General features: G+C 39.7%; 2 protein-coding genes across 3 annotated transcripts; both read right to left on the minus strand.

Annotated features, from left to right (window-relative positions):
- Nucleotides 1-77: 77 nt before the first annotated feature.
- Nucleotides 78-9,835, minus strand: vcp (valosin containing protein). The gene is made up of 17 exons (XM_086314176.1): nucleotides 9,677-9,835; nucleotides 7,776-7,887; nucleotides 7,494-7,666; nucleotides 7,268-7,410; nucleotides 7,019-7,149; nucleotides 6,789-6,920; nucleotides 6,123-6,225; nucleotides 5,792-5,925; nucleotides 5,302-5,437; nucleotides 4,204-4,316; nucleotides 3,638-3,802; nucleotides 3,265-3,387; nucleotides 2,950-3,162; nucleotides 2,493-2,801; nucleotides 1,905-2,060; nucleotides 1,638-1,792; nucleotides 78-680 (listed from the first exon to the last, which is right to left on the minus strand). The coding sequence occupies exons 1-17, from the start codon at nucleotides 9,691-9,693 to the stop codon at nucleotides 575-577; spliced, it is 2,421 nt and encodes an 806-aa protein (XP_086170302.1). The 5' UTR covers nucleotides 9,694-9,835; the 3' UTR covers nucleotides 78-574.
- A 104-nt stretch (nucleotides 9,836-9,939) lies between these two features.
- Nucleotides 9,940-19,556, minus strand: fancg (FA complementation group G). Of its 2 annotated transcripts, XM_086314178.1 has the most exons (14): nucleotides 19,360-19,555; nucleotides 18,713-18,812; nucleotides 17,700-17,825; nucleotides 17,401-17,573; nucleotides 16,854-17,007; nucleotides 15,402-15,532; nucleotides 15,166-15,312; nucleotides 14,808-14,968; nucleotides 14,625-14,691; nucleotides 14,227-14,543; nucleotides 14,103-14,143; nucleotides 13,837-14,010; nucleotides 13,080-13,194; nucleotides 9,940-10,961 (listed from the first exon to the last, which is right to left on the minus strand). In XM_086314178.1, the coding sequence occupies exons 1-14, from the start codon at nucleotides 19,426-19,428 to the stop codon at nucleotides 10,868-10,870; spliced, it is 1,869 nt and encodes a 622-aa protein (XP_086170304.1). In that variant the 5' UTR covers nucleotides 19,429-19,555; the 3' UTR covers nucleotides 9,940-10,867. The 2 variants fall into 2 exon arrangements, with proteins under 2 accessions (XP_086170304.1, XP_086170303.1); XM_086314177.1 differs by having other exon boundaries at nucleotides 14,227-14,691; nucleotides 18,713-18,809; nucleotides 19,360-19,556.
- Nucleotides 19,557-20,514: the final 958 nt, after the last annotated feature.

The following is a 20,514-nucleotide window of genomic DNA, read 5'->3' on the forward strand; positions in this document are numbered from 1 at the left end:
ATCAAGTATCTGTTTAACTTAATTTTGTAATGCCTAATATACAAGCAATAAAAAAGCTTAATAGAAACTGACAACAGTTCTGTTTCGTGAGATTTTATTTTCCAACAACATAACCTTGACAAATTTGTAATACATTATATGCTACTGTTTATTTAAAAAAACAAAACAAAAAAAGGAAGTCATTAGCAATATGTTTGTGTTTTTTTTCTCTTTTCTTTCTAGCATAGAATTCCATCACTATAGTCATTCATGTTGGTTGTGATATACTGAGAATGAGGCCACTCAAACATCACCCCCCACCCCAGGAAAAAGAAATCCACAGTCAGTTTTTCCACCTTCCAATTCCAACATCCCCTTACCCCACCCACATCAAAGCCAGGGCAAACCAAGCAGCTACATGCTTTCTCCAAGGGGGGAAAAAAAAGAAAAAAGAAAAAAAGAGGGGAAAAAAAACAAACCATACAAAAGAAAAAAAAGGAACACATGAAAGAAGCACAAAGTCCTAAAAATGTGGAATCTGGTGAGATTTGTACAGGTGTGATCCCAGTACTGACCACTGTGGGGCAGTGTATGTTTATCCATACAGGTCATCATCATTATCTTCATTGAACACTGGACCGGTGCCAGTTCCACCAGAACCATGGCTTGGACCACTGCCGCCTGCAGCACTGGAGGGAAACCTGAAAGGAAACATTTTTATTTATTCTTTATTCTTACATTCAGAGGAAACTTCTCCAGATATCCTTTAAATACACAGCTGGTTTCAGCTTTTGAGTGTATTAAAGAATCTACTCTATTCAAAATAGTCATATTACAGTTAGAGCTGGGCGATATAAGATTTTTTCATATCATGATATGAGCCACTAAAGCATTTAAGTTTCAAAATAGAACAAACAAAACAGACTACTAAATTGTCACTTAGAAACAAAATATTAATTCTAAAAATTAATCTTAGTTTATTTTACAGAAGAAGAGACAAAATTGACTAACTTATATAATATTGCTTTGGAAGTGCTGTCTGAGATAAATGTTTATGTCAACGGAGTTGGTAACAAGGATCCATTACCTTAATTAGCTGCTTGAATCCTTCATTTTCGACCGTGTTTATTGGTAGCATGTCTTTAGCAAGACAGTAAGCTGTGGCATTCGTTATGTCTCTCAGCTTTTTTGTCATATGGTAAGACGCTGGAGAAAGCAGACTTAATTGACTGTTGCTGCTTCGCAGGGATTCCCCTGGTTGTTTTCGATGACGAATTAGCGCTTTCAGTCAGAGATTGAGCGTGCTCTAGTGGGTGACACTGCTTCAGTTGATAAAAAAGGTTTGTTGTATTTCCAGACTTTGTGGGAACATGCTTTTGGCGCAATTTACAGTGCGTGTTACTCTGTTTTTTGGTCAGACTTCAAATAGCCGAAATACCTCCACACTACGGAATTTCTCTGGCCTTTCCTTTCGACAATCTCTAGTTTCATTTTTCTATCGAGAAAAAGTTATTTCGCAATACATATTGTTCTATCGCCCAGCTCTTATTACAGTACAATCAATGAGAACTTAGAAGGAATAGCATCCACATTAATGGTTCTTTTCTGCAAAACTTAAAACTACATGACTTTCAAAATTTAGTATGAAATGAAAGTACCTGAAGCTGCCAAAGCCACGGCTCTGCTGCAGTGTCTGAGCGAACATCTCGTATTTGCGAATGTCATTGTCACTGACGGAGCGGCGAGCAAATCGCATTGCCTCTTCAAAGTGGTCCTTCCTGATCTCCGGTACAGGATCATCCTCTTCTACCTCCTATGAAATCAACATTTTATACATGAGAGATCAGAGGCAGCAGCATTGCAATAGTTTGAAGATGCTCATCCTGATATGAAAAAGTGAACACGGAGATAAAACAAGTGCTGACCATAGCTGATGGGTTGGTCTGCCTCTCCCTCTCTCTGCGGATCTCGTTTTCAATGCTCTCCCTGATGGCCAGTTTACACGCCCGCTGGCAGATCTCTGTGAGATCAGCTCCAGAGAAGCCGTTGGTCATCTTAGCCAGGAAGTCCAAGTCCACATCCTATCAAACGGAGACAATGTCAAATTTTAACTTCTATTCAGTTACAATTAGTAAGTCACATTTTTTGTTAGCTACTTTTGGCTGCTCCCCTTGTCACAAGAGGGCCATCATATTGGGCATCTCTGCTGAGGTTTCATTTGGCAGTTTTTACACCAGATGCCACTCCTGATGAAACCTCAAAGGGGACATTTCTATTAATGTTCTAAATTGCTTGTAAGACCATTTCTTAACATCTATCATTGTTCTAATAAACAATCCTGAAGTAATTAGAAGCAAATTTTAAATTTTTAACAAAATGACAACATTTTACAGGAATTCAGCATCAACTGTTTGTATGCTACAGTAACTACACCAAGAAAAAAAACAAACAAAAAAACAACACAAGAGTTAAGTGGGTATGTCAGTTGTGTGAGTAAGTAGCAGCTTTGTCACCTTGCTGATGGGACTCTTGCGGAGGTTGGCCTTCAGGATGCTGACCCTGCTCTTCTCGTCAGGCAGGGGGATGTAGATGAGCTGATCCAGACGGCCAGGTCTCAGGATGGCAGGGTCGATGATGTCTGGTCTGTTTGTGGCTCCAATGATAAAGACGTTTTTCTTGCTTGACATTCCATCCATCTCAGTCAGGATCTGGTTGATGACGCGGTCTGCGGCTCCACCGCCATCTCCCACGTTGCCACCACGGGCCTTGGCTATGGAGTCCAGCTCATCAAAGAAGAGAACGCATGGGGCTGCTTGACGAGCCTACATGTAGAAGATGAGCACACACATCAAATATACAAAGAAATCTGTCCTATCCAGCACCAAACTGTTAAATGTGACAACTCTGATTTAACAACATTCAAATTCTCTGACATCCAAATGCAACGACAGATATCCTACAAAGTCTCACCTTGTCGAAGATCTCTCTGACATTAGCCTCAGACTCTCCAAACCACATAGTGAGCAGCTCAGGTCCTTTGATAGATATGAAGTTTGCCTGGCACTCGTTGGCAATGGCTTTGGCCAACAGAGTCTTACCACATCCAGGGGGACCATAGAATAGCACACCCTTGGATGGGGTCATGCCAAACTTGAGGAACTTGTCTGGGTGCTCCACTGGGTACTAAATTAAGTACAAGTAAGGGGGGAAACAGTTAGAGACAACACTAAGCCTTCAGTTTACAATGTATCAGTTGTTTCAGACATTTCTAAATGAGGCTCATACCTGCACCAACTCTTGCAGCTCCCTCTTGACATCATCCAGACCACCAATATCCTCCCAGGTAATGTTGGGAACCTCAACAACAGTCTCTCTCAGGGCTGATGGGTTGCTCTGGCTCAGAGCCCACTGGATAACAGAGTTGATCGTGTTAGTATTGACGCCAAAAGGCAACTACTGGCTATGTGAATACCATCTTAGGCCGGAACTGCTGAAGACATCAGACATGCACTTTCTTGAACACAGAACCTGGCATAGCCCCTAATGAAATTTGCATCAATCCAACTCCAGACTCAGATACATAGTACTGTCCCTACCATGACAGCAACCCTGTATGTAACAGTAACCCCAGTTAACGAAGGAGTATCAGATTGCTTACCTTGAAGTCATCCATGGTGACAGCAAGAGAGTTCATGACTTCAGCATCAATGGTCTCATCCTCCAGGTCAATCAGGTCCATCTTCTTCCTAATGGCCTGCAGAGCAGCCTCAGAGCACAGAGCTGCCAGATCTGCACCCACATGCCCGTGAGTCTCATTGGCTACCTAAAATTGGAAACAGAGAGCTCAACACTTAGGAATTCTTCCCTAGGTTTCCAAGCAATGTGCCTTACATGTGACAAAGACCTCCATCTGTAGCTTTATGCAACTCAGCTACTTGATAATGGATGACTGTGTCACAAGGAACAATTATAATACACTGAATGCCAGGCCAAGTACAGTCACTAAGGTTAGCTTGGGAACTGAGTAATGTGAAAGTAGCTCTTCATTAGATAGTATAACAGCAGATTAACAATAGTTACATATAATTACTTAAAACATGTAGTACAATTTTACTTCTTAGTCTCAGGCAATAATAACCATATGGCTATACCCATCGTTCAAGGAATCCGTGTGTTGTATCTTTAAACCACACCAATTACAAGAAAGGAGTTATGTGTACAAACCTGTTCCAAGTCAACATCATCAGCCAGCTTCATGTTCTTGGTGTGAATCTGGAGAATCTCCAACCTTCCAGTAGCATCAGGGATACCAATGTCAACTTCCCTGTCAAAACGCCCTGAAAGTGACAAAGATTAAACCCAAGTATTAGTTTTAATGAGAAACCGTTACATGAATAAGATTATTAAAGTCCAAGAGTAAACTCAAAAGTAAAACTAGCTGTTTATTTAAATACAAACAAGAAAAATTGTTTTTTGCATTGGTGCATACACCATGTTTCAGGAATGTGGAAACATGGTGTGGGAATTCATGACTGATGTGTTTGCACAGTAACAACCCATCTTAACTTCCTGTTGAGCACATATTGCAGCTGATGCATCCCCCCATCATAGTTCACTGAACATTGTTAAAATAAATAAATAAATAAAACATTTACACCCCATGTTTAGCGCCTCGCTAACAGAGAAGTACAACACTATCTGCTGATGTTACAGAAGTATTTTAGTATGAAGACCAGCATAAATCATTCCATTTAACAGCATTCATATTTGAATGTTCAGAAAACATCCATGTCTAACTCTTTGAAAAGCCTTTGTTAGGATGTTTCTGACAGCTTTGACAAACTGAAGTGCAGAGTTGTGAGAAAGTGACCCACAATTAAACTGCAGACCCCACAAAATCAACACACCAGCAGTTTTAAAACTGCAACGACAAGGTTTTAGGAGGCATTCAAACAGTACTCTTCATGTTATCTAAAAATCTAACAACTTCATGTGCACGAATCTGTTCAAGTAATGATTTAACTTGAAAAATTATATTTTAATTTGCCTGAAGAGAAGCTGTAACGAACATATTCTGACACTGCTGAATATTATGCAAAAATAAATACATAAATAAATGATTAAAGTCTTAAATTTAAGCCTAAATATTGTTTAAAATTACTCTTCACACAAATTTGTAGTGAAATGGTGAGATGTTATAAATTAAATTGCTGGTGTGTTGCTGACTTAACATTTTATGACAAACAGACACACACAAAGTGGATGTTTCTTTAGGTTTTGGCCCATAAAGTAAATTAAAGATATGCTTTAAATACAGTTTACCAAATCTCCTGAGAGCCGGATCAATGCTGTTGGGTCTGTTGGTGGCAGCCATGACAATGACATGAGCTCTCTGTTTCAGGCCATCCATAAGAGTCAGAAGCTGAGAAACAATGCGCCTCTCCACCTCTCCATGAGTCTATTTAAAAAAAAAACCAAAACAGGACATTTTAAATCCCATGTAGAAATTAGAGTGCTGACTGAATTAGAGTACTTAATCAGGTAGTCATCAATACGACAGAGTTTTGGTTCAGGTCGCAGCTGCTAGATTTTTAACACAGTAAAAAATAAACTTCAATAAATACATAAATAATTGCTAAACATTTTGTTTTCATTTCCAAGGTCTATAAACTTTTGCATTTATTTCACAAGAGTCACATAATAAAACTGACTGTGTGTGTGTGTGTGTGTGTGTGTGTGTGTGTGTGTGTGTGTGTGTGTGTGTGTGTGTGTGTGTATTTAGCCACCTATTCAGTTCCATGATCTTGCTTACCTTTTCTCTCTTTGGAGCAATTGCATCAAGCTCATCGATAAAGATGATGGCAGGAGCATTCTTTTCAGCTTCCTCAAAGGCCTTTCTCAGGTTACTCTCACTTTCTCCAGCCAGCTTACTCATGATCTCAGGGCCTAAGACACGGGCAAACAGTTTGAAAAGCAACCCCACCCATAGTATCAGCTACCGATAGGACTCTCATAAATACTCATTTAAATCAATCACAGACATTAAAAAACAAAAACAGCAAACCCTATCTAAATCCACTCCAGCATCAAACAGTCCTAACTAGGATTACGTAGGTATAGAAGAAATAAATTAACGTTCACACCATTAATCAGAAAGAAGAAAGCTCCCGTTTCATTGGCCACAGCTCTGGCAATCAAAGTTTTTCCAGTTCCAGGGGGTCCGTAAAGCAGAATTCCACGCGGTGGCTGTAAATAAGGGGGGTGAGGAATGAAATCAAATTTAAGACAAGATTTTTTTTCTCTTAAATTGAAAGTATTTTATGACTGATATAAAGGCGGCAGACTGAATCTCTTTGAACTTTGAACCTCTCGTCAACCATTACATGAAACAAACTGAAACTCAAACAAAATATAGAAAGCACTCTTACTATACTTTGATGAAATACTAGAAATGCATACTAGATATGATAAGCATAGCACAGCAGCCCAAAAAAAAGAACAAAAAATAAAACAAACAAACAGAAAAAAAAACAACAACACACATACACACAGATGAAGAATACTCTAAAAGTCCGTGTCATTTTCCACAGGTCATTCCTGCACAGGTATACTTTTACTGGAACAGATTAGGATCTCTAGGCTGTATAAATTGTTTAGCTGAGTGGGAAAATTGGCCTCATTTTTTTCCAAAAATACAGTTAAAATTCTTACTTTACAATTCTAGAAGAAAGCTAAACCGGATTTTCAATTTACATTTTTTTAAGTTAACTTAAAAAAAAGAAAGAAAGAAATAGCCCCAGCAGTCTCACCTTGACTCCTATGGCCTTAAACAGGGCTGGGTGCCTGAGTGGCAGTTCCACCATCTCTTTGATCTGAGCCAACTGCTTCCTTACTCCTCCAATGTCATCGTAGCCCACTTCATTCAGGGACTCTTCCTCATCCTGCATGTTCAAACACAAGCTGTTCACATTTTTGTGCAGTTGATTTTTTCCATTTCTTTTCGGTACAAGTTAAACCACACACAGTTGCTGCTACCTACCTCTCTCCGAATTGGCTCTCCCTCACAGTGAATGACAGTATCAGGAGCAACGATGCAGTAAGGGGATGGGTCAGTCTCTACCACCTTGAACTCCACAGCACGCATTCCTCCTCTGACCAGGAAAATGTCACCTTGACAAGGTAAAAGTTGAAAACATACAGTTTCAATAGAGTGGTAAGCTGGTGTACCCTGAAAGAGATAAAATATGCAAATAAAACCTCTGGTCTGACAAAAGAAACTGGTACTCACCTTTGCGGATTGGCCTGTAAGCCTCCAAGAAATATGGCTTCAGGTAGACCTCAAACAGGTTGCCAGTAATTCCTTCTACTGTGTCATCTATTGGAAGAACATGAATCCTCTTTCCATACTTCACATCAGGACATGGCTGAATGCTGAGGGAGATAATAGCCTTAAAAACACAAATTTTTCAAAAGTTGTTAAATTTTTTTTTATAAAGTTGTGTGCTTTTACATACCTGATGACGTCACCCAGGCGGACCCTCAGATTGTTGCGGACCACCCTGTTCATGCGAACTTTTTCGTCAGAACAGGTGTCATCAGACAGCACAATACACACAGTCTCGCGCCTCTTCTTTCCTTTCATCAGCACTGTGTCTCCACGGAAGAGCTGCAGCTCATCCATTTTGGTCTTTAAACACATTAAACCATTATTTTGTGAATATCAGTGTTACTACCTTTCATGACAAATCAAAGTCTTGAACTTGTTAATAAAGCGATAAACCATTCCAACTATTTACCTGAGAGAGGGAGACCACGCTGTTGTCTTCATTGATGGATTCATCAACAATCAGTCTGTTGGGTCTGTTCTTCTGTTTCAGAATTGCAGTTGCAAGATCATCATTTTTGGATCTATGAGGAACGCAAAATAAAAAGGTCAAACACAATATTTCAGTACCTTTAAGGTCTCATGTGTAGTTTCCACCACTGAAGGAAAAAAAAAAGTGCTGACCAAGTCAAAATTTGAGGTTACCATCTCAAAATCTTGATTTTTTTCTGAGATAATCAATTGAAATGTTAACGACGCTCTGCCTGGCAATTTTTTTTTCAAGCCCACGCATATTATATACATTACAATAAATAGAAAAGGAAAACTAGTAAATAAAAACAGTCAAATGTTATCATTACCATGTCATAGAACAAGTCAATTTTAAGTGTAGTAACATCATTAATAAAGTTGATGAAACTGGCTCAAAAATTACTGTGCACACTGTGAAACTTGTAACAGTTTCTGGCTTTGTCTTTGGGGAAATGCAAAGCACTTTTTTCTACCCTGTTTTGAAAGAAACTTTAATAATGGAGTCAATAATGTGAACTCCTTCAAAAGTTGCTTGTGCAACACTGTAAAAACCACACTGGCATGTCTAGTACTCAAATGGGAGTTCTTGTACAATAAAATTTTGGTACCTTGTGTTGTTACTGCAAATGCTTAAGTTGTGTACGTCAGTGTATTGTTTGTAGACTTTTATAATGACCCACAGAAATAAGTATTATAAATGTAATTTACAGGATGTGGCAGAAACCCCCATTTTATATTCCATGCCCATGTTTCTACATTAACTCTTGTAATTAAGCACTTATGACCAACTTTGAGGTATTCAGTGCAAACAGGTCGTTTACACAACTCGCCGATTGTGATTCAGTGCTACATACGGATAATTCACGCCATCATTCGTACATTCAAAATATTAAAATAAAATATATGGGTATAATATCACCAATATGATTCTGTAAAAGTCCGGGACAGTTTATATGGTTTCTCTTTCATGTTGTTAGCACGCTAACCGTAGCTTTTGCGCTAACACACTGGCGAGTAAGCGAGCCCAGATGACACAGCAAAAGAATTAGAAAAACTTTGTTAGCTAGGTCCTCCCTAAGCACTCATGCTACAAATGTAGCGTGAGTTTTCAGACGTTAGCTACCAACGTAATCGTGGGGTACATATTGCTTACATGTATTATTTCATTACTGTTCAGCTAACGGCAAATAGAATCCAACTAAACTGAGAGGCATTTGAAATGAGTGTCCAACACTGTTAGCCTGCTAGCTTGTTTGTACTGTGCAGCTATAGCTTTAAAGATAGCCATTTAGCTGCCTAGCGTTTTCTTTACTAAAGCCTTTAACAGGTAACATGGGTTTATGCCATTTACTGAGCTCATTTATATTCGCTGTAATGAAAATCTGATAACCAATCTAAAAACGGGCCATTCACCGGTGGGTAGGCCACTGTGTCGGTATGATGTGTGATGGTGGATGGCTGTGGCCTTGCCAGTGCTGCTAAGCTAATGTTAGCATTCAAACACGACAGCGATGACTGCGCTTTGTCACACAGCTGGCTAACGCTCAGCACCGTTAACCGGTCAACGACAACGGCCTGAATGACAACAGTTAGACAAATGTCAACAATCATAGGGAATTGTACAATTGTGAGAACTACACTGTTACGTTAACCAACGGACAAAAGTGCGGAGGATGAAGTGACTGACCCCATTAGCTACCCTGTTAGCAATGTATTAGCATTCCAGCTAACTTTAATAAACTAACGTATTTTAACTTACATTAGGTAATTAAAAGGGATTTGTTGGTTGGTCTTTTTTTCGAAATAAACATTGTCTGAATACACTATGATAATTATACTCACTCCCCTCCCGAAGCCATGGTCGTCCAACCTGGATTACAATTAATAAATAAATTCTAGCTAAATGTTTAAGAAGCTTAACCGGTTCTCTGCTCAACCTTCTCTGTGATTTCACGCGAAAGAGCAGCGGTTTCCGTGCTTTCTTTACACTTATACCATGAACTGGATGCATCCTTCATTCTGATTGGCTAGCGGTTGTCTGTCAAACCCATCAACCAATCAAAAAATTGGAGTTTGTTGTTACCGAGTCTTTTGGACGAAGGTTTTTCTTCTTATTGGTCCTTCGACTGAATTCAGCCACCCAATTAACTTTCACCGCGTTGATATAGAATAATCACCAAAATATGAAATTGACTCTTTCTGTTGGTAACAGCAAATGTGTAAGATTAAATTTATGGAAGACAGATAACACATGTATACACACACTTTCAAGGTAAATAATGCATTTTTTCCAAGAAAAACAACAGGATATACTTCATTTATTCAATTAAAAAAAAAATGAGACAAGATGTTAGATAGCAATACATTTTTGTAGCTTGAAATTTGATCAAAGACATCCTAAGTAAATTATGTTCCCTTAATGGATTGTCGGCTAACCCATCCACAACACCTCATTCCAAACTTTTTTAACACCAGCCATCACACAGTCTGATATATGGTATACATCATTTATCAAGGCAGTCCATCATGTAATGATCAATGTCCAGTTTATCTTAATGGAGATGCTGATGGAACCGTTGTCAGCTAGAGTGTGGTATGGTAACTAAGCTGAGTATTATACTGGAGGAACTGGCATGACAGATACTTTTCCCTGTATGGTGTGTGGAGGGGGGACTGCAGTGTAGCTCGTAGTTTTTTTTGCTTAACCGTTTTTGAAAATTCAGCTGACAGTGCATGTACAGCATATTAAAGGTTTGCTGATGTAGAGAGAACTTTATTGGCTAGATCACCTCACCAGACTTTTCTTTCTTAAAGGCAGTTCAGCAACTCCAAACAATGCATGCCCTAATCTTCCATCATTTCATGCATACAATACACATACACTGTGCCCATCCTTAGTTTCAAATGCTTACAGTAAGCTTTATTTTATTGTCCCTGTAGGTCCATGTTTGTATGGCGTGTGAAATGAAACCCATAGCAAAATCGATCCAGCTCATTAAGTCACAAGTAATTCTTCTTTTGTCTCCAGTCTGATTAGGTAAGGCCAAGTTCCTGTATTCTAAAGCGCAACTCCACAGAGTCCAACAAAGGGCCAGACTGAGGATCCTGTAGGTACAAAGGCAGTTTTCTGCAACACAGACAAAGATTAGAGTCATCATTGCATAGCTAATGTATCTGCATATAGAGAAGTGATTAAACTATCAATCCTAGGGAAAGAGGCAGGGAAGACCCTGGTGAGGTCAGACAACCTTCCACGTAGTTTCATCACAAATTAACATAACATGTGTGTCTGTGGGAGGAAGCCAGAATACCCAGAGAGAGAGCCTGCAAACTGTCAGCTTGTATTTTGTGAGGTGACAGTGCTGACCTCTGATAACCACTGGAATAACATCCTGGTCGGGCCAAGTATGTTAAACTCCTGCTTGGCAATCCAGCTAAATCAAACTCCACTTTGTGTGTGTAATTAGAAATTATCTCAAATCCCTTTTGAGTGCTTGTTCTTATTTACATGCAATTTCCAACAAAAAACAACAAGAGCGAGAACAAACAAATTGTCACCTTGTGACTGACTGTCAACCAACAACAATGAAGTTGCTGTTTCATTCATGCTCTATTAAGCCATAAGATGTAATCACTTAATTTTAATTCATCTTTAAGCTTTCTAAGCCACTTTATTTGTCTCCAACTTTTTTTAGCAATAAGCTACAGACCAACACCTGAAGGAGTGTCAATCCCTGTGCAATTTATTGAGAAACTGCACCGTGTAGCTACAGCACAAATTCCTGATTTATTTAGCTCGTCCTTGACCCTAACTAAACGTTTGTGTCTAAGTTGAAGAAATCTCCTCAAGGCATTTGAGAGAAATTGCTTTCATGAGAGTGGAAGGAATATACAAACAGCCGGAAAACATTTGCACATAGCGAGAGAAATTGACTGAACCACAGAGGACTAGCGATGGCAATGTTAAGGCTAACTCTTTAATACACATTTGACCTTATATTACCTGGTAACATTTTTTTGTGTATACTAGCAACAAAAAAATGGCACAGCAGTATTTTGGACACATCTGAAACTGTGCTGTAGAGAAGGTTATTGAACAAACTGTGATCCACCACGGATAATCCTGACCACCCCTGCAGAATTTACAGGACATGCAGCTGAAAACCTTATCCAAACAGGCTAATGTAGGTCCTCGCCATAAACACAGATAAAGGAAATCTTTAAAGCTCACCCAGTATCTCCAGATCACAATACATCTGACTAGCTGATCTAACCGTCCACCATATTTTACACTGTCTGACATTTGATGTACTTACTACATTTACACCATTACTGGTTCATTTTATTTTATTGATTTTGAGCCATTTTATTATTGTGTGGTGCAATTGTGTGATGTTGTATTGTTATTATTGTTATAATAAGCATTTTACATTTGTACTATTTAAATTTCTTTCGAGTTATATTTTTACCTACCGAGTTTCTTTTTTTCTCTTTATCTTTATTTAACTTTCTATCATTTCTACCTTAATGCATTATTCAGATTTTCTTGAAATACTGAAGGCTGTTGTAACTCAGGAATTTCCCAACTTATGGGATATATAAAGCACATCTAATGCTTTATAAATATTGCTGTGAATAGGAGTTAAAAGATGTCCACATCTATTGAAATTAATGTTGAAATGATTCTGCTATCGAGTTGTGCCCTAGCCTGGAAATCTATGTGGTTACAGCAATCTGACAGCAGAAGGGTTATTAACATTATGAAAATTCACTGAATGCAAATTGAGGAAAAGCTTTGAATGTGACTTTATCAAAAGACTGAAACAGTGGCACTGGTATAGCTACATATTATACTGTGGTATTGAGAAACCTGCAAAATAAAAATAAAAATGCATGAATTGTATAAAACTTGCCAAATTCCAAGGTGTGAGTGCCTGTCAGTAGATGCAGCTAAGATATCAGTATGAGAGGCCAGTATGACATCCTTCCTGGATAAAAACATCAATGACCCAGTTTTAAGAAAAAAAAACAAAAAACCTAGGTGACATCCTTTTCGAGCTGTTGTGTTCACAAGATATTCAGAAAACTTGACCTCTAACCTTGACCTTATCATGCTCCCCAACTGTGTCCCGGAGTTCCAGTCACCATAGGATCAAATATCTTCTACAGTATGACGTACAGCAGTTAACATTATAAACTTCAAATGTAGCGACGGCATTTAACAATACAAGAATGAAAGCCTTACTCCACTGAGGTCTGAGTCGTGAGGCTCCAGGTCTTTTCCCAGCAAGCTGCTGCCTCGTGCTTCCTGCCAAGCCTCCATAGCACCTCACCGCACCACAGCCCAGCTCCTGTATAATCTGAGACAACACATACAGCACAACAACGTGTTATAGCACAATACCATGTAAATCAAATCCACACTCAATACAATCCTGTGGTCTACAGTGTTATGGCCCCTCCCCTTTTTGTCTCTGCAGGGTTTCCTCCTGCAGAGGACAGTAGTGGAGAGGGTCATTGGGATAACTGGTTTACACATGTGTAGCATATTCCACATGGTTTAAGCAGGCCTGAGCTCCTAGGAATGACACCTCCAGATTTTGTTTTTGTTTCCTCTTTCACACCGATGCCAACATCAGCACATACATGTAATGCTCATCCGTGCATCCATGTAATGACTGATACTTCTGACTCCTCATACCTCATGTTTATTAGTTTTCTTTATGGTAAATAAAACAATGATGAGCAATACAACTTGTCTTGTGTCCCCTATTTGTCACTGAGTGTGGGCCAATAGTGAAGAACAATGTGATAAATGTTACATATAAGAAAAAAAGTATTAAATACACTGATGTATAAGATTAGGAGTCTATGACTTATATTATTTTCTCTTTGTATGACCAGCTAGCTACAATGACAGAGTACTGCTGATATATCAAATGTCAGAAATAGCTTCAACTTCTGCTATTCACAGGATTAAGTTACAGCTGTGGCGTGTATACCTGGGAAGGCCTGCAGGCTGAGCTGGAGGTCCCTCAGCGCCTCTCTCAGCTGGTCCATCTGGGTGAAGCTGATACCCCTCCATGCTAGTGAAAGCCCCTTCATTCTTTGCAGGGTGCAGAGATCTTTCCCATGCTTAACATTCACATCTGCAGCAGGGATCTGTGGTTGGAAATCTGTAATCGACCATAAAATACAGAAAATAACAGAAAGACAGAAAAAAAGGCAAAAGTCTCCCAAGTATTTATAAACTCATTAAGGTATTCACCTCTGTTTTTTAAGTGCACCTTCACCAGCAGGTTGATGCACCTGTAATACAGAATGCAGTGTTTTGTTTTGTTTTAATAACTGAATTACACTGAAACAAGTAAAATTACTTTCATCTCTCACACCTCGTGTAATGAGTCACAGCTTGTTTCCAGTCCTTCAAGTGAGCGTGGCAGTGACCCTGGACGAGGTAGGCAGCTGCAGCCCAGAGGAGCATCGCCACTTTATCTTCACCCTCCACACTCAGACCCCTCGCGTCTCCTCCAATTCCTTCCTCTGGCTCTTCCAACACCACTTTCTCTGGTACCAGCTCCAGTGTCGTGCTGATGACTTCATTGCAGAACGCCATACAATCTGCAGGACGCCGGGTAAAGAGCAAGGCAGTGCCAGCCTCCAGGTAAAGCTCCGGCATCCTGGGTAGGACAGAAACCTCAGCATCAACCTGAGGCAAACAAATACATGTCATTGAACCCATTAAGGAGAATTGAATTGTGATTTTGTTTGTTATTATTTTCACTCTTACTGCATGTTGATCCTCTGAGTGAAGAGCAGCCAGCAGATCCAGATAATGTTCAACACCCTCAGTAACCCTGCAGAAACATCAGCAACACTCCACTGTTAATACAAGTATACTTTTGTCCTCCTCTCTATTGGCATTTTCTGTTTTGGAGTAGAGGTCAGCAAGCATCCCTGCTGCTCTTCTTACCTGCCACTGAGCACACATTTGAGGGCAAGGCTGTAAAGGACACTTAGGGCAGACGGGACTGAAAGCAGCCTGCTTAGTGATTGGCTACTGAGGAGTAAGGACGGAGAGAGGGGTTGGATACCTCCCAGAACGGGCTCTGTAGCAGGGGGCAACATCAAAGTCTGTGGGAAAAGATAGGTCTGATGTTTGATGCAGGCCTGAATTTAACTGAAAATATGTCAGTGATCAAAATAAACTTCTTTATCTTCATCTGTGAGGCTTCTAACTTAAAAATATATGTACATGCAGGGATTACCGGCATCCTTTCTCTCGTCTGCATGTATGGCCTTTATGTGGAGAGTGTATGTGCATCACTCACTGAGTGCAGTAGGCGAAGAGCCTGTATCTCAGCCTGTGTGTTTCCCAGCTGTCTATAGATGAGCATGCTTCGGTACAGAGCACACACACAACGGGAGTCTGTCTCGAGTGCCCTCTTGTAACACTGCAGTGCCATCTGTGGGCGGTTCTAGAGACAATCGGAAAGACAAACATTAACTTAAGACAACTGCTTAAAGGCTGCTCTTTTGTTTATATGATTACAGTGCATGTGTATACCATATGAGCGAGGCAGGAGCCTGAAAGAAGGTGTGTATATGCCACTAGAGCCCTGGTAGCTGGCAGGGCAGAAGCCGCCTGTAGATCAGACAACGCTTCTGAACTCCGACCCTCATTCAGCTTTTCTGCACCTTTTTTAAACATGTGGAGTCACACAGAGGAAGTCTATGAATACATCACAGTCATATTTCACCATCATCAGTGTTCATAGCTGTCGCTAGTGTAAAAAGACACATTAGCAACCAGTGTTGGTCAAGTTACTTGAAAAAAGTAATCAGTAACTAATTACTGATTACTTCCCCAAAAAAGTAATCCCGTTACTTTACTGATTACTTATTTTCAAAAGTAATTAATTACTTAGTTACTTTTTAAAAACACGATTTACAACCTGAATAGGTGATAAAGCGATAGATCTTTCAGCCCAATTCTACTTTTTCTACATAATCCATCATACAAAATGTAATCAAATGGAAAAGTCCCTTTTTAAAACTTGTTTTATTAGTTTTAATCTTTTAACTTTATGCATCAAGCAAAAATTTAATTAAATGCAACATTCTCTGACTGGAAGAAATTTGTTTAATATTTAAACCTATTTTGTGCACATTCCAGCACATAAAATAATTTTTTTTGTGTGTTTACACTCAGTCTTTCAAATAGATGCAAGTAAAACACAGCAGAAAATAAATAAAGTCAAAGACTAGCGGTCCTTTTGCTCTATTTTCACCTGTAAAGCAGGAGGCGGAGGTTTACCCTGGTGCAGGTGTGCCGCAGCGGTCAGTGGAAGAATCCGCGAGTTTCTCTGTGAGTTTCACATTACGTCATAGCGCACTCGGTGCTTGCTTGGAAGTTTAGGGTTTTTTTTCGCTGTAAAAAGAAGTTTTCTTCCCACGCACAACGGACACTAATGTTTTTGTCACTTTTTATGGAATCAAACTCAAAGTAAGGTCAGTACTTCCACGCTTTAAACGCTGCACGCTCATACTCTCTCCCGTACTCGATATATGATCCATTGTTGATCTGCACACAGCTGCTGCCACGAACGTCGCACTCGCTTATGTCACTGTCATGAGACACTCTCGCAAAAAAAAAAAATCACGGTTTTAGTAACGCAGTAACGCAGCATTCCTACGGGAAAGTAACGGTAATCTAGTTACCGTTTTTGCAATAGTAATCCCATACTTTACTCGTTACTTGAAAAAAGTAATCGGATTACAGTAACTGCCCGTCTCTGTTAGCAACACACAAACCTTTAAACATGTCACAAATACTGATTTTGGAAGCATGTAATAATAGTTTGCTGACAAGGGATCACCGAGGTGAAATGTTAATTTGCAAAGCAGAGAGGAGAAATCTACACTATGACTTATGCCTTATTAATTATGGTAGCATGAGCAGAAACAACTATAACTGAGCCTCAAAAATACATTGCTAAAAAGCATGAATGTAGCCAACCTTGAGCAATGGAAGTGCAGATCTGTAATAATTCGGTAAGCCTTTTCGGTTCCATCACCAACAGAGGACTCTTTGACAACCTTCCTTTTGCCTCGCTTGGACTGCAATCCCCAACTCCATCACATACTATCTCACAAAGAGAAGACATCTGCTCCTGCATGACATGAAAAAATACAATAACTGAATCATTTTAAACAAGAACAAAAACAAATCCAAGATCAAACTTCCATCTCCACTCGACAGATGGGGACTGCACACAGGTCTTTAAATGCTTATACACTGTGGAGTATCATCAATGTAGTTTGTATTACATGCAGTGACAGAAAACACTGGGATAGCATGAATCCAACAAATAACTGTGGGAAAATAGTTTCTACCAACTCTGTGTCAGGTGACAAAGAACAAGTCAAAATCAGCACAGTGATTTTTCCCATATAAAGCAGTTAAACAGGCATCTCATGTGGCTAATCAATGCATAGATCCTATAGTTTGTTTAAAACTAAAAAGAAAGTAGAAAGGCGTGGACATAACCTAAAAATCATCTTACCTGTAATTCCCCTATATTTTCTAGCTGGCATTTGGCCAGCCATAGTGCCCACTGCAGACAGAGGAGGTACAAAACATGAGGATGCAAAGCTGTGTTTCCCGCTGATTTAAGCCCTGCTCTCCACAGCACAAGCGGATCAGAAGTATCAGCGTTATTTCCTGTCACCTGTAACACTGTAAAGAAGAATGGCAGGCTGTAAAATTCACACTTGAGAATCTCTGAACTTACAAAAACTTGGATTTGTGGCATTAGTTCCTGAATCGTATCATATATGGCCATTTTTTCACATAGAGGCCTACCTCGCTCAGTGGCTTCTTTGAGGAGCAGCTCAGCTTCTGAAAATTGAGACTGAGCAGTAAAGCATACACACGTATTATACACCACTGCCAACTCCAGCTGCGAGTGATCTACATGAGGAGGAATACCTGCAGAAGAGAAAGAAAGCTGCATTGAGGTAAATTATACGGTGTCATGACTTCCTTTTTTAAATATATATTTGTCACACTTGCATGTTTCAGATCATTAAACTAATTTCAATATTAGACAAAGATAAACTGAGTAAATCAGAATTTTTTTTTATTAAACCTTCAAAAAGTTCAACCTTTCATTTCATCAGCCTACAAAATATTCTCCTGTCTTGGGGATCGAGAAGTCTTTGTGTTTGAGCAGTGGTTTTCTCCTTGAACTCTCCTATGGATGCCATTGTTGCCCAGTCTCTTTCTTATTATTGAATCATCAACTCTGACCTTAACTGACGTATGAAGTCTGCAGTTCTTTAATGTTGTTCTGGGGTATTTTCTGACCTCCTGGATGAGTCGTCGCTGCACTCTTGGAGTAATTTTGGCCTCCTGGTCACTCCTGAGAAGTTTCCCCACTGTTCCAAGTTTTTCTCCATTTGTGTATGATGGCTCTTACTGTGGTTCACTGGAATCCTAAAGCCGTAGGAAATTTCTTTGTAGCCCTTTCCGGACTGAAGGATGTCAGTGAATTTGTTTCTCGGGTGGTTCTTTGGGTCGTGGCATGATGTGTTGCTTTTTGAGAACTTTTCACTTTGTCAGACTGTTTTAATTTAAGAGATTTCTTGATTCAGCTGGTCTGGCAGTAATCAGACCTGGGTGTGGCTAGTGAACCTATTCTCAGCTTTCCGAGGTGGGTAGGTTTGGATAGCTTTTTTTATTGAATAGCTCTTAATAAATGAACTAATCATTTACATTTAAAAAATGCTTTTTGTATTTACTCAAATTATCTGTGTCTAATATTAACATTTGTGATGATTTGAAAAATAAAATGTGACAAATATATCACATAGTACCTTGGATTTTCCTCAAAAGTTTGTGAAATTCAGAGGAACACCACCTCAGGCTGGACTGCCTGTGGTCTCGGCTCACAGCACCTCCAGCTGCCTCCTGCTGCTGAAACAATCAAGTGAAAGCAAAATGACACCATGATCAGGATGTACCACAGTGTTGGATAAATTTATGTCAGATACCTTCATGAGAGTATTTTTGAGAGCACTTCACATTGCAAACTACCATCATGAGGGATACCCCCTACTCCTTTCTTATGTTTGGTATAAGTGGCTTTGTGTAACTTAACGCTGTTCTACATCTCCAATAATAATCCAAAACAATATCATAAAGAAGACTTCATGACTTGTTCTCCAGGTAGAGTATTTTACATAATTGTATAACACCTTAATACATACGCAAACCTCTTCTATTTCTGTATTATGTTACGGTAGGGAGGCTAATATACAATCATTGAAGAAAAAGACAGCACAGAAGGACTTCAGTCTGTCAGGAGAAAAACTGGCTCTGTTTTACATTTTAGCACATGAATTAAACTATGAGATTTTTGGTCATCTAATCTATTCGCAGTTACAGTTTTATTTGATGTTAGTATTGCTAATTAATCGCAGAGCTGTGATTAAATGTAGACCTGCTAACCGGCCTTACCCACCTTACACTTATTTACCAACTCGTTGTTCTCCTGACTCCACTTCTCGAGTAAAGAGGGCGGCTGATACATTTTAACCACACATCACATCGGTGTTTGGTGAAAAAGCTGGAGTGGTTTCGTTTGAACTTTCCCTCGTTTGTGAAAGAGAAGCGAGCAACACAGGAAACAAAACGTTACAGGCTGAGTGGCAGCGGGGCTCTGCTGCCCCCTGTGGACACATGTGGGGATGACACCGGCATTCTGCTGACTGACCAGCAGGTGGTGCTGTAACGGAGTCAAGTTTAGATGCTTTCTAGAAAGTTCAATCTCTGGGTCTGGCAGAGCCATGATCAAGCTGTGAGCTACTTCTCTATGGTCAGTAAATTTCCACAGTTACAAAGCTATTTTTTATTATCTGCATGACTGCTGTGTAGTTCTGAAAAAAAAAAGCATCAGCCTCAGTTACATGTATAAACATGCATGCACACATACTCAAACACACAGAAGTCTAATGTAAGGAAACACTATCTAAACCTTAATTGAATTACAGCTGATTCATCCGTTAGACTTCGGACTACCATTTTTCTGGATGTCATTCCCAAGGTGACTCCCTGTTTTGTCCCCCAGTTCCAGTCACACCCTGTCATCCCTCCTTCAGTGCATCCACTTGTTCCCTGACGACTGTGTTCTTCGTTGTCTGCCTTCCAACACAGCCTTGCAGCTCTTCTGTTCTCTGATAGTCTCAAATCACTGAAATGTCTAAATATACCCCTCTGAAACAAGGGAAACTCCACAGCCTAAACTCAGTGCACCTGCAAATGCAAGATATCATTCCTCTGGGACACGTTTCACTTTTTTCTGACGTTTTCCTCTGCATCGATTCTGCTATTTTCCATCTCTGTATCTGTCTCACTCTGCTGCTGTCTGTCCATCCATCGCTTCAAGGACAAGGCCGCTACATGGCAACATCCTTTGTGCTCTTCTATCAAAAGCCTTTGCAGTGGCAGTCATCAAGCTTTCAGCTATATTGAAAAATGTGACTGATTAATTCACCTATGACAGCACAGGAGAGAGGATTATGTTAATTCTGAGAAGCAAAAGCAGGAGACAGACTGCAGGTGACCTGTTATTTGGAGGTCATATTCCAAGCAATATATCTTAGTTTGGCTGTTACAA

This window comes from Aulonocara sp. 'chitande type north' Nkhata Bay, linkage group LG12 (genome assembly GCF_057382095.1).
Source record: "Aulonocara sp. 'chitande type north' Nkhata Bay isolate Kocher_YH1m ecotype deep benthic linkage group LG12, A_spYH_male_GT1.1, whole genome shotgun sequence".
In the NCBI taxonomy this organism is placed as follows: domain Eukaryota; kingdom Metazoa; phylum Chordata; class Actinopteri; order Cichliformes; family Cichlidae; genus Aulonocara; species Aulonocara sp. 'chitande type north' Nkhata Bay.